At 36.9% G+C, this 18,984-nt stretch overlaps 2 protein-coding genes across 7 annotated transcripts in view; both read right to left on the bottom strand.

The window, feature by feature from the left end:
• The window catches only part of DYNC1I2 (dynein cytoplasmic 1 intermediate chain 2), a 54,680-nt gene extending 47,768 nt beyond the window's left edge, over positions 1 to 6,912 (bottom strand). For 4 of the 6 annotated variants that reach the window (XM_006731789.3, XM_006731786.3, XM_031026491.2 and 1 more), the window contains exons 1-3: positions 6,480 to 6,643; positions 5,324 to 5,440; positions 2,810 to 2,927 (exon numbers count right to left, since the gene is read on the bottom strand). In XM_006731789.3, the coding sequence (XP_006731852.1) occupies positions 2,810 to 2,927; positions 5,324 to 5,431 (226 nt within the window). In that variant the 5' untranslated portion in view covers positions 5,432 to 5,440; positions 6,480 to 6,643. Of the gene's footprint in view, positions 1 to 2,809; positions 2,928 to 5,323; positions 5,441 to 6,479; positions 6,644 to 6,727 lie in introns of those variants that run through there. The other 2 variants (XM_031026488.2, XM_081814186.1) reach the window with 2 other exon arrangements.
• Positions 1 to 18,984, bottom strand: part of DCAF17 (DDB1 and CUL4 associated factor 17) — a 318,055-nt gene that overhangs the window by 104,806 nt on the left and 194,265 nt on the right. The window lies entirely within an intron of this gene.

Raw genomic sequence — 18,984 nt, forward strand, 5'->3', positions numbered from 1 at the left:
GCAGAAACTATGAGAGATAATAAATATTTATTATTGTTTTAAAAAAATCAAACCAATACAAAAATAAATAGAAAACTTGAATAGACTATAACCTTAAAAAGAGACTTGAAATGGTGAATAACCTCCGTTCTCAACTATCCCCTGGAAAAAAAAAGTTGTAATCCCAGGCAGTTTTACAGTTGAATTCTACCAAGTTTTAAAGAAACAGGTAACATCTACTCTTTACAAGCTGTTCTACAAAATATCAAAAGGGAAAACTGTCCAATTTATTTTAAAATTATAACCATTATGGCCAATGAATGTGGACCGTACAAGAAAATTACATAGAATACAAAGTCATAGTAATTGAAACTGTGGTTTAATAATATAGAATCAAACAAATTAGATAACAGTGAAAATACAGAGCCCAGAAATGTCATGAATATATGGAAACTCTATGACAAAGTTGGCATCAGTATCAGTGAGGGAAAGGATGGACTATTTAATAAACAGTACTGAGAAAATTAGCTAACTATATGGAGAAAAACTAGACTGGATCCCTACCTTATGCTATATTCAAAAATATAACCCAAACGTCTAAAGGTGAAGGCTGAACTATAAAGCCTAACAGAAAAAATGTAGGAAAATATAATATTGTGTCTTCAAAGAAAGGATTTCTTAAAAGAAAAAAAAAAAAGACCAAAAAGCACAAAAAAGGGTTATAATTGGCAGGCCTGACTATTATCAAAATGAAGGATTTGAACATATTAAAATGAAAAATTAGGTTCAATGAAAGATACTATATAACAGGTAATAGACTGGGAGAAGGTTTTTTTTTTTTTAAAAACTAAAACAAAGAAGTCCTCCTCTAAAATATACACGGAATCCTACAGCAAGATAAAAAACTCTAACTGTAAATGGGCTACAGATATGAATATGCAATTCATAGAAGAGAAAATAATAGATATTTGAGAAATGGTCAACCTCACTGTAAACAGATAAATTTATATTAAAACATTTTGGTATACCACTTTATACCCATCAAGTTGGCAAAAATTGGAAAGTTGGAGAAAATTAGGTGATGATGTGGATATGGTAAAATAGTTACTTTCTCATCACTGGCATTGAGAGGGTAAACTTGTAGTCATTCTTGAGAGTGGTACATAGAATCTAATAAATGTAAGTAAGCTTATACACAATAACACAGCAAGTCAATTCTTAGGCATACACCCCAGAGAAACTCTTCCACAGTTCTCAAAGGGAAAGTATATATTCTTTGCAGTGATGATTGTGATAGCAAAGAGATGGAAGCAATCTAAATGCCTATCATTTGGAGAACAGATAAGTAAACTATGGTATATAATGGAATATTATGCATCAGTCAAAAATAAATAACTAGATCTGTATTCAGCAACATGAGCAGGTCTCAAATGCTGCTTGACAAAAAGATACAAACAGAATGATACATATAACACAATGTCTTTTATGTGTATAAAACGTATATGCACATATATATATGAAACCTTGAAATACGTAAACACATGTAGGACAGATCAAAAGGACATATGTTAAAAATGCAAGAACGGGGCTTAATGCAAGACTGGGAAGTGGAATGGAACTGGAGATGGGGAATGAGGGAGAAACATACACACTCACACCCACCCCCCTCTGAAGAAGAGTCTTTCAAGACTCGATAATGGAGGAGGGCCATGGACTTAGAAATATGAACATGTGAATTCAGTGAAACTGAAATCCTAAAAATAGAAAAGGAAAAAAAATTCCTATTGGAGGAAAACAAAGCCAATGACAGAAAAACTGATCAAAGACTATACAACTAATAAGCAACTTAGTTTAGTTACTATTTTATTAACAATACTGTTCTGATGCATTTACTTTTAAAATTGTAATATGAATGTAAACTTATTAAATAAAGACATATAAATATATTTCAGTCTTCAAATTCTACCATTAGGGAAAAGGCAAATGAGGTGAAAGAAATAACAATGAAGCAGACCATGAGAGTAACCAGCTTTTTCATCTTGAAACCTTTTAGAAATATCAGCTCTAGAAATAGTCATGTTGTAGTTCACAACAGGCAAACAGCAGTTACTACTTCTGGTATTTGTCCCCTGAGCCAGATGGAATTAGCCTAAATGACAAAGGCCATGTCAAACTAAAATACTATGTAACAACATCCAGGTCAGAATTATTTTAAGCAAGTGTTTAATGCTTTCTGACATGTAACTAGACTGTCTTCAGTACCTCTACTCTTTCAGCTTTTTGGTTTAGTACTGTTATCAAAATGAATGGCCCAAAAAAGAACAAGTCAAATTGCTGTCAAAATAGGCTACCAATATTATTTCTGTTATTAGCAGTGAGAGCAGAAGGCTATTTTTTCCTTCCACTCCTATACCTTTGAAACTAACATACTTCTAGAACTTTGATTCATTATACCTCTCTTTAACCTACAGAAAAAAATATAGAGTTAAGATCAGGAATCAGTCATCTTTGAGCTAAATACAGTATGGCACAGAAAACTTGTTCAACAAATGTTGAAATAAAATTACTGATTTAACAAGAAAAGTCAACTGGTTGTTCAGTGTATGTTAATAAGTACACATAATCTTGCAGCTCTCTTAAACAAACAAAATAACCATGTATTGGCACATGTGAAAAAAGATAATTCTAAGTATAAGATTAATCATTTTTAAGAGACACAAATAAGAAAAATATGCAGAATATATTAAAGTCAACACATTCATCTCAGATATGTCTGAGCTGAATAGCATCTATTCTTGGCTCTTATAAATGGATATATTCTTATCCTTACCAATGGGGGATTCTGGAGTTAGCCCCATGCTTTGAAGCAATGCTTCAGCTTCTCTTCTTTTTTTTTCAAGATCTGATTCTTCTTGCACAGGCGCAACTGCTTCCTTCTTCTGATCAGTCTATTTTTAAAGTTAAAAATTTAAATTTACATAGGATATGAAACATTTCTGCTTGCCAAAAAAGTGTATTTTAAATAATGTGTGCTAACACTGTTTACTCCGGGGGGGCGGTGGTGACTTAGTTTTGAACACACATTATACTCATTAAATGAAAACCATTCTCAATAGAGTTCTAGTAAGTAATCGCCAAATGATATGTAATCAAGGAGTTCCCACAAAAGTTTTTACCTAATAGATAAATTCAAAAAGTATAGTCAACTTCTATTTATCTACAGTATGAAATTGCTATCCACAGTTAGGAATTGTGGAAACCTCCCCCAGTGGCACAAAAGCTTAGATATAAGTATCACAACACTATAAAAAAATTATTTAACAGGTAACAAATTTTAAGTAAATGGACAATGTGATTTGTTGAAAATCAAGTATGAATACCTCAAACTTCTGTATGAAGTCTTCATTGTATTTTGCAGTTTTATGTAGAGGATGTTTGTCAAAAATTCATCTGGAGAAAGGTTTTTATTTTTGTTTTTAAATTATAGGTCTTACTTTTATGATAATAAAAACATGGTTGAATTTGGTACAGTTAAAATTCACTTTCGCACAACACAAAACATTTGTTATCAAAATTATTGCCAGCTTTTATTTCAGTCACCTATAGTTTTAGCAAAATCTCCCAGGTAAACTAGATAAGCCTCAATAACCTCAGATCATCGAAAACATCTCAAATGAAATTTAAGCCTTCAAAGAAAAAGTTTTATATATACAAAATAGGCTCAGATGCCCTGTTTTGCCTAGACAACTATTACTCACACAATTATCTGTAGTGAATTTTGTCAATCATAATATTCTATGATACCATTTAAAAAAAAGTCATCCGTAGGGTTCTAGAGGGGAGGGGGGTGGGAGGATGGGTTGGCCTGGTGGTGGGTATTGAGGAGGGCACGTTCTGCATGGAGCACTGGGTGTTGTGCACGAACAATGAATCATGGAACACTTCATCTAGAACTAATGATGTAATGTATGGGGATTAACATAAGAATAAAAAAAAAAAAAAGAAAAGTCAAAAAAAAAAAAAAAGTCATCCGTGAACTTCATCAAAATAGCCAAACAGGCTATATTATCAAGTTGACACTTTACCTGTATTATATAGCAATGTATTAGTAGACTCATTGTTTAGTACTATTAAATTATCTCTTGCAATGTTTTATAACTTTTAAATTAGCTGTAAATCATGTAGTAGATATCCCTAGGCTATTTATGCCACTTACGGCCATCCTTAGAAAACAAAAATCAAATATGCTCTCAGTACTGAAGGGTTTAAGGCTTTAGATACTACTTTGGAATGGCTCTGCCTATCAGACTCATGTTTCTATCAGTTAACTTTTAATCAAACAGCTAACTTAAACCTCCAACGGTCTTACAATAATGTATCACAGAAAGGTTCAGAATAAATTAGAAAATTCTTCAAAGGCCTTTACAGCATCATAGCAATGCTGTACAAAAATTGTACTTTCAATTTTTCTTTTTTTTTAATTAACATATAATGTATTATTTGTTTCAGGGGTACAGGTCTGTGATTCAATTTTTTCTGATTTTTCTTTTCCCTTAAGAGATTTCTAGAAGTCTCTAGCAAACAGAAACCTCGGTACTAATGTAACACTTAGGAAACATTATCTTACACTGACCATTTAAAACATATCTGTGGTAAAAGTATACAAATCTGTCCAAATAGTTGGGAAAATGTACATATCAATACAGGAACAAGTAAAATATCTCCAGCTCAGGGTCAATGTATATTTGCCATACATGATGAAATGGTGGTGTGAAAAATCAGAAGACATACCTATCTGGTCTATCTTTAAGGTAATATCAAACCTACTGCTTGGCAAAAATATTTCAAGGAAAATATTTCATGATGAAAGAGATAAATTCCCTAATCACTTAAATAATCTATTATATATTTCTCTTTTCTATTATTTATTCTGACAAACTGTTAGCAGTGTAGGCTAGCAAAACATTCAGATAAGTAAATTCAAATTCCAAACTAAGTTATGATAATATGCCGTTTTATGAGCTATTACAAGGCAGATGTCCCTTACTTTATATAATAAACATATGCCTAGAGGAGAAATATGTAAATTGAACTTTTATAAACCAAATCCTCAAAATGCATCATCTATATGAAATATTTTTATTCAGTAACAAAAATATTTTAATTTATCAATTTTGTCATTTTCACATACCTGGTTTCTTTAAAGTAAAATTCACCTACAGTGCTATATTTGCAGTCACAACTGCTGGATTTTTAACTATTCTGAAAGTATTACATAAAGGTATAAGTATTTGATATTAAACCCAATTATTTTACATTGTTTACTTAAAAAAATAAAACATACTTCCTTTTTCTTCCTTTCTTCTTCTTTTCTCTTCTTTTCCTCTCTAATTTGGGCCAACCGCTGCTTCTTTCGTTCCAACTCTGCCTTTAATTCACTTTTGTCCGACATGTTTGTGACCTTAAAAAACATACAATCATTTACAATCATCATTAGGTTGGTAAAAGTAGCGCTCTTTTAAAAAAAATTAGTCTTCAAGAAGAGAATTATCTCAAGAGGCCTGTAGTTCACTGCTATCGAAAGACAACATATAAACTCTACTTTTTAAATATGGAAGCATAATATTACTAAGACTTGAATAACATTATAAAGAAATGTATATAAATATTCAGAGTTGAACAAAGTAGCTAGCACACAGTAAGCTCTTTAATGTTCACATGCCCAGATTTAACACAATGTCTCTGACTCTTAAAACAGAGGACATGGGTTGGCATTAAAGAGCTCTTAGGCTATATGACACAGATCAAATCTATTACCAGAGCTTTGCATTCATCCCTAGAAATTTGATTAAAAAAATATGCGGTCAGACAAAATTCCCGTAAATGATGTGTAATAGTAATAATATTCAGGACAAGCAAAACACAAAATTTACCATCATTAACTATCAAATATATTTAAAGTAAGTATACTTTTAGTCAAAGCCCAACAGCAAAGTCTGACCGGCTCATCCTCCCAGGCCGGAAGCTCCGTGACTGACAAGTTCACTTTCTCAAAACTACAAGGAAGAGAAAGCCTCTCATTTTATGCTACAGCCTCCACGTTCGGGTACTTTCCAACATACACGGGGAGGGAAGATGCTGTCAACGCCATGTAGGAATGACTTTTATTTATAAAATGGAGCAAGGCGAAAAAGAGGCATTTTCCTCTGAGGTCACCACTAAGAGGGCGCGGTCCAGCATAGGGCGTCTGGGAGAGGGGGGCCACAGGGCGCCGAGCAAGCCTCGAGGCTCCGCGGGCCATCCTCCGGTGGGTCAAGAAGGGGAGCGAGTGGTCTCGTCTCCCCCGGCTTTCCTGAGTCACCGCACCCGGCTCTCCCCGCCTCTCCCCTTCAGGAGCCGGGCCGGGCAGCGCTGTCAGCAGAAACTGCCAAACCGCCCTTTGAGCCGGGACGTGAGGCACAGCAGGCACAAAAGCCTTGAGGGAAGCACAGTCAACCCACCTGTCAGCTGGCGTGATGGGAAAAAGAGTCCGCCCGCTTGCAACGTCCGGGTAACGTCCCTCTCCTTCACTCCCAACTCCCAAGAGTCGCCGCCACTAGCTCCGCGGCTTCGCGAAGCACACAAAGAGGGTTGGGCGGCGGCTACTACGGCGAGAGCTTAGGGACAAATAGCTTCACCAGAACGAGGTCGCTCCCGGAAAGAAGGGGTGGGGCCCCGCCGCGTGAATTGCCGCCCCTCCGTAACTTACCTGTGTAAAGTAGAAACCGAAAGATAAGACAAAGAACCCAGTCAGCCTAGGGGCCCGAAGTGTTTCCACTTTGCCAAAAACTGGAAGAATACGCCTGATGTTCTCCGGCTAGGTAAGCAACCACACCACCCTCGTCTTACAGAGTGACACGACCAGAGAGAACTACAGTCCCCAGCTACAAGGGAAACCTGCGTGCCTCGAGCAATGCATTCTGGGAGTTATGGTCAATGGTAGTCGCAAAGTATGCTGGGACGTGTAGTGATTTCTAGGCTTGCGGTTTCCCACTTCAAGGCCTTCTATCTTCAGTATTCCAAAGAGAAGCTTCCAGCACTTCCCTTTAACGTATTCTGGTCCGTTGGTCCCTGCTCACAATGTTGTATGTGTTATATATTAAGATCTTTGACTCAACATTGGCCGGATTTTAAGAAGGCTTATTTTCCAGTGGTGAACTTATGTATTACACTGCACGTGAAGAACACTTGTTTAGATATATACACCAGTTTTAGGAAAAAAATGCCTTATAGAGGTTTCATGTGGCATCTTAGGCAATAGCTAAAATACAAAACTAAATTTTGAAAATGTAGTGTAACCCATTCTGTCAGAAATGTGACCATTTGTCTTTAATTAGAAAAAGATTTGGAAGTCTTTACTCAATTTTTACTAGTAATCTCGTGCAGTTGTAAACTTGCTTAGCTGGAGTGTTACAGTTATGAAAATTAGCAATAAAAACTTTTTTTAAGTAGGCGTGGAGCCCAAAGCTGGACCTGAACTCAGCACCGTGAGATCAAGATTTGAGCTAAAGTCTAGAGTCAGGTGGTCCAACCAACTGAGCCACCCAGGCACCCCAGCAATAAAGACTTCTAATTACCCTATTTTCTCCTTAGTTTCATCATGTACACATGGAATATTCATTTGAGACTACAAATAAAATGATTACTATTGGAATAAATAAATTGATAAATAAATGTTTTTCAGCATTGCAAATAATTCTCCAGTACTTTGTTGCAGTGTGGTAGGTAGCATTTTGATTTTCTCTCAAGAATTTTTGAAAAGAGAATTTTACGCTATTGAAATCAATCATTTTATACTATTGAGACCAAGCAAGAATGATTTCCACAGTTGTTAGGTGTTTTAACATATAAAAAAGGAACAGTTATTGGAATATGAATTTACCAGAAATTTATGGGTCAATACACATTTTAAATTTTCTTATTTAAATAAAGCATTATTTGGAAATAATTAAAGCTAACACCAAAGCAATGTCTTTCTTATAGTCTAGAGCGACATTGCACAAATCTAGGATTAACCTTTAGGATTCAAATTCTAAGTCCTTAGGTCTGTGCCTAGTCTCTTCCTTATCTTACCCTGCCTATATACACGATAAATAACTCAGAAATAAATTTAAGAAAGAAAATTCTTTCAATTTCAAGACTTTTCCCCATAACCTAAAATTTCAAAGAGCCCCATAACTGTACTCCTTGTTTTTATTATGTTAATCAGCATACACTGTACTCCTTTTTGTTTTCTTTCTTCTTTTGTAATATTTAGTTTTCATTTATTAATTTGAAAATTTGTTATTGATTGCCTACCACGTGCCAGGAATGGTCCTGGGTGCTGTATGTAAGAGCTAAAATGCATATCTCTGTCAGGACACTCAGTTCAACTAAATATTACAATGAGATTCAGTAGAGAAATGATGGAGACACTCTGGAAAAGAAAATTTTCAGAAGGAGGTGATTCCAGAGATCAATCTTTGATTTTGAAAGACTGAATAGTAGTTAACCAAGCAAAGAAGATGTGGAAAGTTGCCTTAGGAAGAGGAAGGAATGTGGCCAATGTACATAATATGAGAGCATGGACTACTGGAAAATCTGGAAATAATTCAAAACGGCTGTAGGCTAGGGCAAGAACAAGGGAATGAAGTCACAAGCAGGGGCAAAGTCACATATCCCAGTTTAGAGTCCTGAAGATGATGTGAATCCACTGACAGATTTTAAATAGGAGGATGGTATGATAAGTTTAGCATATTAGACATTGACCTTTCAAAGTGTTCTGACCTGAGCCGAAGGCAGTCACTTAAACAACTGAGCCACCCAGACGCCCCTCCTTTCAAAGTGTTCTGAAGAAAGTCCGATATGATGATATTTTTGGCCCTTAGACTCATTTCCTACCCTTCTTTGCCAACCTTTATGCCTCTGGGGAGTGACATCAGCTTCTTTGATGACTCCCTTGTAGTTGGGTTTGCCTAATGAAAGGGTTAAGCAAGGTTCTCAGAAAGCAGATGGAAGGTGAAATTTGACTTCTCTACTTCTTCCCTCCTTTGATGTTATATCTCCAATAGTAGCTTCATTCCTTCCTGGCTACAGCTCTTGCAAGTGGCCCCTCCTCCATGACTCTACCTTTCACTGGGCTCTGGAAACTTTATTTTCTCCTTTTGTCTCCTTAGCATCCCCTCAGTAGCTAGTCTCCAAGTGCCTCATCAACTCTAATTTGCTCACTTACCTCTGTCAGCCCTTCTGTAACTGGTCCTTTCAACAAAGTATCTTTATTTGAACTCTGGGTGAACTCTGTTTCTTGCTGAGACCCTAATTGATACAGCTTGGTTGAAGGGATGGGAGATGGAGAGAAGAGGCAGGGTAGAGACTAGAAGCAGGGAATATAGTTGGAAGGCTTTTGGACGGAGCCAGAAACTACTTGTGTATGAGCCAATGCATTTACGGTGGGAATTAAGAAAAATAGACTGGAGAAATGTTAAGGTTTTAGAACAGTAAAGCAGGTTAGGTACCCCAGTTGGCCTTCCTCCTGAAAAGAATTAAAAATGCAGATAAAATACCTTCCTTCTTGCTTTAATGAGCTGGCAAGAAAGTAAAGAGTACTTAGGACAAAAGAAGGTGGGAATCTAGATGGCATATGCCTAACTTGGTGAATTTTCATAGCTTGTAGGCAGGAGACCACAAGAGACAAAGCCCAAGGCCTACTCTAGACTGCTATTTCAAAAGGAAACCTCCAAATACATCCTTGATGTAAGAAATCTACCCCCATTCCTGAAGAAATGCCTAGCAACTTTGGCACTAATGGGATGGGAATGAGGAGGCAAATTTATGAGAATGTGCAATCACAGGTGGGCCCTCACATGGCTTTTCAACCTGAAATTTCAGTACCTGGATGGTTCATAAAAACATGGGCTGAAAATGTGATTTAAAGTTATCCAGACTTATCATGTACTCAGGTGCCTGGGAGAAGCAAACATGAATCTTTTTGGAGGGGCTCCTCTTATTCCAAGCTTTGAAGAATTCAATACTTTGAAGAATTCTACATAGATAAATTTCAAGAAATATGAGCTCAAATTCACAAAACACACAAAGAAAGGAGGCACCAAAAGCAAAAGCCAACCAACCAAAACAACAGATACCAGAATAAGACCCACAAAGACTTCTGATATTAGAATATCAGACACAGGATATAAAATGAATATGGTTAACTATTATAAAAGATAAAAGAACTAAAAATATGACTAAAACAGATTTTAAAAAGAACCAACTAGATCATCTGGAAATTAACAATATACTAACTAAAATAAAAGACTGAAGAGATGAGTTGAACATAGCTAAAGAGAGCAGTATTACCCTTATACCAAATCTTGGGCCCTGTACTTTGGAGTCAGCTCTGGCCTTTATCCAGCCCCAAGGAATCTGAATGGCTAAGGATATGGCCAGTCATATGAAATCTATATGCCCCCTTACAGATCATACTTCTGACATCAGGGACCCTGAAATTCCCACCTCAAATCATCCCAAGCCTGCTTCCGGTTCCTTATGGAGACCTCTTCTCCAGGTCTCTCCTCCTGAGGGTAGCCTGCACTCTCAGGGGGTGGCCAAGAAATGGCTCTCATAAGACTATGATGGGACTTGGATTTGTAGGTTGGCTGCCTAAGTGTGTACATTCAATGGCCGTTGCAGTATGGAATGGAGCTGAGGATAAAAAGAGAGGGGTTTAGAGTTAGCAGTTAGGAGTCAGCATTCCCTGTGCCACCATATTATAGGGCAGAGCTCTAGGTATCCAAGAATTTTAAATTCAAACCTGGTTTTTGTCAAGATAGGAGGAGGGAATATATTTTATTTAATTTTTTGTTAGTTTGATTTCTGACTTTTAAATGTGTCTCTATAGTATGTGTCCTTTCATTTGAACTTTTTTCCAGGGTCCTAGAAATATTAGGGGTAGATCAAGAAGAGAAAATATTTGTATTGGAAGGTAGTACTAAAGAAATTATCCAGAATGCAGTACAGAGAGACAAAAAGGTAATATGGAAGAAAGATTAGAAACATGGAGGATAGGAAGAGGTTTAACAAGCATCTAATGAAGTTCTAGAAGGGAAAGGGAGAGAGAAGAGAGCAGAGGAAATATCCAAAAAGGCACTTTTTCACAACGGGCAAAAATCATCAATCCACAGATTCAAGAATTCCAATTAGTTGCAAATGGGATAAATGAAATCTAGAACTTGACACCGCAGGATGAAACTGTAGAGAAGAAAGGAAAACAAAACAAAACAACAACAACAAAAAAGCCAAACCTGGAAATAACCCAAATGTCCATCAACTGGTGAACAAATAAAATTCTAATATATCCATATGATGGAACACTACTCAACAATAGAGAGGAATGAACTACTCGTATGTGTAATGGCATGAATGAATCTTCAAAACATCATGCTAAGTCAAAGCTAGACAGAAATGACTACATACTGTATGATTGCATTTCTGTGAAATCCTAGACAAGGCAGAACTATGACAAAAGCAAATCAGTGGTTGCCTGGGGCTGGAATAGAGAACGACTCACTGCCAAGGGGGCATAAAGGAACTTTTTAGAGCAATGGAAGTGTTTTGGTTACTGTGGCTTTGTAGTAAGTTTTGCAATCAGGAAGTGTGTGACCTCCAATTTTGTTCTTCTTTTTCAGGATTGTTTTGGCTATTTGGAATACCTTGAAATTCCATATGAATTTTAGGATGAATATTTCTATTTCTGCTAAAAAGGCTGTTAAGATTTTGGTGGAGAGTGTATTAAATCTGTAGATCTGTTTGGGGAAGATAGCCATCTTAACAATAGTAAGTCTTCCAATCTACAATCACAGAATATCTTTCCATTTATTTAGCCCTTTGATTTCTTTCAGCAATATTTTGTTTTGTTTTGTTTTCAGTGTACAAGTCTTGCCCTCCTTGGTTAAATTTTACCTAAGCACTTACTTTTTAAAATGCTATTATAAATGTAATTAGTTCCTTAATTTCCTTTTGGGATTGTTCATTGCTAGTGTATAAAAATCAGCTGAGTTTTGTGTGTTAATCTTGTATCCTGCAACTTTGCTGGATTTATTTGCTCTAACAGCTTTTTGGTAGATTCTTTAGGATTTTCTACCTATAAGATTATGTCACCTATAAATAGAAATAGCTTTACTTCTTCCTTTCCAATTTGGATGCCTTTATTTCTTTTCCTTGCCTAATTCTCTGGCTAGAACTTCCAATACAATGTTGAATAAAAGTGGTGAAAAAGAACACCCTTGCCTTGTTCCTGATCTCAGGGGGGGAAAACTTTCAGTCTTGAAACTACTGCTTTTTGAAGCAGAATACCTCTTCCTTTCATGAGAAGAGTAGCCAAGATTATTCTGTGGAGTCTGGTTTCTCTAAGACCATGCGCAACCCCCCGCTCCGGCTCCCCACCGCCCACTATTATTTGATCCTACTCACCCGGGTAACTACATCAGCTGAAGACTCCTGCTTTCAGGCAGGGAGCTGAAAGTGCTGTGGGAAGTATCCAGATATTGTTTGGAATTTCCATCCACTTAACTGGGAATAAAGGATATGTAAAATCCTTTAGCTAATTTCTGTCTCTTAGTGTCCTAAAATTTCTATCTCATTGTGATTAAAGAATCACTGGCCAAACAAGGATGCTTACCTGTTTTTCAAATCCTAAAATCTGATTAAGTAAATAAGGATATAGCCATAGAATGCAGTAGTATGAAGCCATTAAAATTGGCATAGTGGTTCTCTATGTGCTGATGGCAAATAACTTCCAATATAATTTATAACTGGAAAAAGTAGTGTACAGGACAGTTTGCTTAGAATTATTCCATGTGTGTAGAAAAAGAAGAAACATATGCATGTGTGTACTATTTTTACAAAGATACACAAGAAGTGAATTAATAATGAATGTTTCTAGTTTATCACCTGAAAGAGACTCAATGGAATTGTAGGAAAGTTTATCCATCAGATGAAAGAAACATAACACTTGCTAATTTGAATTTACCTAAAAGAATTTTGTATTTCTGCTGGAATGTTTGTTTTTTATTTCAAAATTTTATCTCCTAAGAATAATGAATGTTTCTAGAGAAGAGGGTTAGTTGTCTTGGGATCTAGGGTAAAACAAAGACTTTCTCCTGTGGCCCATTTAATTTTTTTTTAAGAAGTAAATGTGTAAACAAACAAAAAAAGCACAAAAAGAACCCACACATGTTTCTGTTTTATTTCATTTTAACACTTTAAAGAAATCCTCATTATCAGCATTGATTAGAAAGACTGTAATGACTAAGAAAAGGTCACCACTCCAGATATTAGTTCAAACCACTATGTCACTTCTACTTAAGTTGGCAGGGCTGAGAGGAGTCATAGTTAGCATTAGTACTGAAGGGGTTTTTTGTTTGGGGGGAATGGCTGGGGGGATCTGCATTTTAAAACTTCTCAGAATAGTTTGTAAAAGAGGGTAGAAATAGAGGGAAAATGCATTTGTTGAACACATTCATATCCAGAATTATACTTGAACTCAATATGCCCACTTATGGAAAATTTTATAGAGGCAGCCATTGCAGGGTTTCATTTATATGAAATTTGAAAGCAGGTAAAACTCATCTAATGCTATAAGTCAGAATAGTAGCTATGAAGGTATGGAGGTACTGACTGGAAAGGGGCATGGGAAGTTTGAGGGTGCTGGTAATGTTACATATCTTTGTTTGGGTGTAGGTTACATAAATTTATATAATCTATAAAAATTTATTGTACAATTGTACATATTAAAAGTGTATAAATTTTATGTATTTATATAATCTGTAAAAAATTCTACCCCTATGAAGGGCCTTCTTTACTGTATATATGTTATACTTAATAAAAAAGTAGCATATTGAACTGTGGCACCTTTAAACCAACCCACAAACATATAACCCATCAGAAAAATACAATACCCAAATCAGGAGAGGAAGGAATAGAAATGTGTTATACTACTCAGTGATCCAGGCATCTCAAAATACTGTAGGGGCTTCAATAAGTCTTTCCAAGACAGTCTACTATAGCATTTATAAATGTTTGTTGACAACCTTGTGATAATGCATTTTCATCAAAGTTTATGATGAAATTATGTTGCAAAAAAGAAAATTGTAGTTGCAGTAGCAATGCATGAAGCTTTCTGGTAATTATACTTTTAGTGTTCTTCTGTAAAATGTCACTTGTTTGGTTATAACTTTGCTAAAATGAAATATACTAAAATTCAAGATACACATTCCCATGGCCTTTTTACCAGGCAAAGAGCATGCAGCATTTCTCAGGACCTTTTCATAAATACTGTATCTCTCCTATTTTTTCTACATGTTAACCTGCTAATACTTCACTTTGATGGTCTAAGTTCATGAAGTTTCTACCACCCTGCCTCTGTGACCTTACATTGTTCATCTTTTGTATGTTAACAACTCCTTCCAAAGTCATTTGTGTTTTTTAAAATTTTCCAGATACTTCCTTCACCTTCAAGAAATGTATTTGACCTTGTCTTTCAGACATTGGCACAACTACCTATTTTCTTCCAACTTTGGGAACTATCTTAACTTTCCCATTTCCTCTCATGCCTAAATGAAGTTCTTTAAGAAACTATCTTCACTCAGGGGAGTGTTCATGAGCTGGCCAGCAAATCTCTCCTCATAATTTAACAGCATTACTTTTCTATCATCCTTATTATTGTTCTAGTCTGTATTTTTCCCTTTGGAGTGTTTGCTGCATTGTTAACTTAATATAGGGTGTTTTTTTTTTTTTTCATTATTTCCTCTACTTGTCTTGATGCACATATTTTCTTTCTTAGTGTCAAAATAAGGTGATGGTAAATTATGAGTCCCTTCTGAGCCGAGGATACTTTTGTAATCTGGTAACCTTTGGCAGGAAGCACATATCCTAGTGAATGATGGAGCACTTAAGAGTGATTCACCACTGAGCATTACAGAAAATAGGCTGACGGTTCAAAAATTCAAGGCAAGTTCCTTCTCCTCAGCATGGTGTATATACTGTGCTCTCACTTTTCTACCCCCTATTATGTGGTTAAGAAAGAGGGGATAATGATGGCTTCTGAAAGTTACCTATAATGCACTCAAAACTCTGTTAGGTGTAATGGTTTTAAAAGGTAGAATGAAAACACAGCTAGAAGATCAACACAAAAGGAATCATTTTCTGATAGAGAAAGCAAGGCTTGCATGCCTGCTGATACACACATTAACTGTAATGGGAATTATGAGTGCCCCATTAAAGGAATATGTACCCCCCAAGTGTGGTAGGGAGATACTCTTTCACCCCCAGAATCTCTTGTATTGATTTGGTTTCTTGTGGTAGAATCAATCGTGTATTATTGTTTTAAAGTTACTACCGGGTATTCAATATGTTGTCTTTTGAGTGTAAGGGTGGGAAATAATTACTGATTGGCAGGCAAAACCTTGTTAAACAACCACAAACCCTATGTGAAGTTCAAATCAGACCCAGATTGATTAATTTTCAGGTCAGAAGCTTTGACCTGTAATATTTCTCTTTGAATAAATATTTATTCAACATTTGACCTTACTGACTTTAGGCAAATTTTGGCATGGTTATGACTTTCTACATTAACATGGAAATGAACTTCTAGTTATACAGAACTGTTGATTAATAACATGTACAGATTTGCATAATGGGAAAAGAACTTTGGTTTGTTCAGTGATCTTTCCAGAAATCTTGATCACTGACAGATGCTTAGCTTTTAAAATGCTGTCTGTGTGTGGGCGCCTGGGTGGCTCAGTCGGTTGAGCATCTGCCTCTTGATTTTGGCTCAGGTCATGATCTCAGGGTCGTGAGATCAAGCTCTGCATCAGGCTCTGCACTGAGTACGGAACCTGCTTAGGATTCTCTCTCTCCTTCTCCCTCTGCTTCTCCCCCAACTCGTGCACATGCACTCTCTTTCTCTCTCAAAAAATAAATAAAAATGGCTCTGTGTATGTATAAATATATGTAATATATAAATATATATATTTATACACTAGGAAATATTTATGCAGTGTAACACTATCTCCTGAGTTCTCCAGCCATACATCTAACTCTCCACTGGATATCTCCTGGAGATCCTACAGGCACCTCAAATTCAACATGTCCAAAACTGACCTGTCATTTTTCCCAGCAAGCCTGCTAACTCCCCTGTGCCCAGTCTCACTGAATGAAACCATCATTCCTTAGTCACACGTGGGCTAAAAAAAGTTGCTAAAAGATATAAGGTGAGAACTGGATCAGCATTAAGCATGACTTTAGGCTGAGCCAAAAAGGTATGGGTCCCCTTGTCCTTATATTTCCCTGACCCTGGAACCAAATTAATCTTAGAAACTAGAATAGAAATGAAGGAGTAGGTGGAGTTAGATGATCCCAACTGTCAGCTTCTACGACTTTGGGGCCAGAGAGGTTATCACATCAGCTATCACCAGGTGCCCTCTGTAACTCTCTCACTAATAGCCCCCTCATCATTTTAACTTACTGCCTACGAAGCTTTTCTCTGCACAATTGCACAATTTAAAAAGAACAGTATTAATCCCAGGACCCTGGGATTGAGCACTGCATTGGGCTCCCTGCTCCATGGGAAGCCTGCTTCTCCCTCTCCCACTCCCCCTGCTTGTGTTCCCTCTCTCGCTGTGTCTCTCTCTCTCTGTCAAATAAATAAAAATAAAATCTTAAAAAAAAAAAAAGAACAGTATTTGTGTCATCAGTTAGGCTGCTTTCAGGTGTTTTCTAGACCATCAAGGTACCTGAGTGAAGACTAAATTGCAGGGGCGCAGGCCCCTACGTTGCTTGGTGCCATTGTGTCCCTAGCCCTAAGAACAAGTATAGCCCATGATGGGCTCTCAGGAAATAGTCATTGAATTTTGGATGGATTACAATGTAATTATAGTAGTACTTACTGCTTTGGACCTTACAGATTTACAATTGTAATAGTTCAGATGTCACAAACTGGAATCTTGCTTTTCTCATTGTTACAAAGTAAACAAGGAAGATTAGGAGTGAAGCTTGATATATTGTTTTCAAGCAGCTGTATAGCAAAACATTTGGATTAAAATCAGTGAATGTACTACATATAAATTATTTTGTGACATTCAGAGAACTCATGGAAATCAGAGAAAAATTACTAGTATACTCAGAAATAAATAGGCAAAGGAAAAGATAATTTGCAATAGAGTACCTACAAATGGCTAATATGTGTGAAAATGATTAATTCCTAGGAGTGAAGATACACAAATTTAAATAAGGAAGTATAACTTTGTAGCTCTCATGTTAGAAACTATTTAAAACTTCTAGGCCTCAAGAGGTGGACGGATATTCTTACCTGCTTTCAATAAGTGTGCACGATGTTGCTGCTTTTAGGAAAATAACTTTCAGTGCTTGAAAAATGTTTGCATCATTAAACAGTTTGTTTAATATCTGAAAGTCCATCCTACAAAAATAATTTTATTTATTTTTAAAGATTTTATTTATTTATTTGACAGAGACATAGAGAGAGAGCACAGATAGGCAGAGCGGCTGGCAGAGGGAGAGAGAGAAGCAGGCTCCCCGCTGAGCAGGGGGCCCGATGCGGGGCTGGGTCCCAGGACCCTGGGATCATGACCTGAGCCGAAGGCAGACGCTCAACCGACTGAGGCACCAAGGCACCCCCCCAAAAAAAATTTAAAAATAATATTTACAAACATTTTCATGACCTTTAAAGATAATTGAGAACAATTAGAAGCAACCTGGATATCCAACTCCAGAGAATAACTGGAGTCAACTGTGGCATACGGCCACATGGCAGAAACATCTACCACTGCTGAAATGATGATGTTTCAAAGAGTTGGATGATGTGAGAAAACATTACTGCCTTGTTATAATGGCAAGTGAAAAATATAAGAATATAAGTTTATACGTAAAGTATGACTTCAACTACTTGTAAACAATTATACCGAGGGAAAAAACTAGGGGGAAATTAGCCAATATGTCAACAGTGAATGGCTCTGGGTGGTGAGACAGCAGGACCCAGAGGAGGAGTTGGCAAAGAAGAGTTAGATGGTCCTAGAGAGAAAGGTGTTCACACAGGCGTGGGTATAAAAACCCCTCAGAAAGATCCAAACAGGGGCTCCTGGGTGGCTCAGTCGGTTAAGCGTCTGCCTTCGGCTCAGGTCATGATCCCAGGGTCCTGGGATCGAGCCCCGCATCGGGCTCCCTACTCAGCGAGCAGGGAGCCTGCTTCTCCCTTTCCCCCTGCCTGCCTCTCTGCCTACTTGTTCTCTCTCTCTGTCAAATAAATAAATAAAATCTTTAAAAAAAAAAAAAAAAAAGAAAGATCCAAACATTCGAAGAAAGCATGATGTCATCCATATAACAAACGTAGGAAATGTGACATCAAAGAATATGGCATCTTTAGCAGCTTTTGGACAGGTAAGGCTGAGAAAGGCTTGCCTTGTGGGAAGAACTTGAGGCTGAAGCAGTGTTTGTCAAACTGTGTTCCACAGAATCCCTGAAACCTGTATGAGCATTTTTAGAAAGGCCATAAGCCTCTGATTCAAATTTCTTTGGTGTCTACGTTGCCATAAAGACTGCAATGAACTCCATTAACCCCAGTTTCAAAAGTGTGCTGTTTGACTAACTTATGTAAGAAGTAAATGTTAAATGTTATAAAGCTGAATGCGTGAAATAAATCCATGCTGAGAAAATGCTGGACTTACCTATCTTGCATATCAGGGTTAATGACAATTTTGTTAGTAAAAAGACAAAAAAAGGGCGCCTGGGTGGCTCAGTTGGTTAAGCGACTGCCTTCGGCTCAGGTCATGATCCTGGAGTCCCGGGATCGAGTCCCGCATCGGGCTCCCTGCTCGGCAGGGAGTCTGCTTCTCCCTCTGACCCTCCTCCCTCTCATGCTCTCTGTATCTCATTCTCTCTGTCTCAAATAAATAAATAAAATCTTTAAAAAAAAAA

The sequence above is a fragment of the Leptonychotes weddellii genome, chromosome 3 (genome assembly GCF_054177405.1).
Source record: "Leptonychotes weddellii isolate Sample4059 chromosome 3, ASM5417740v2, whole genome shotgun sequence".
In the NCBI taxonomy this organism is placed as follows: domain Eukaryota; kingdom Metazoa; phylum Chordata; class Mammalia; order Carnivora; family Phocidae; genus Leptonychotes; species Leptonychotes weddellii.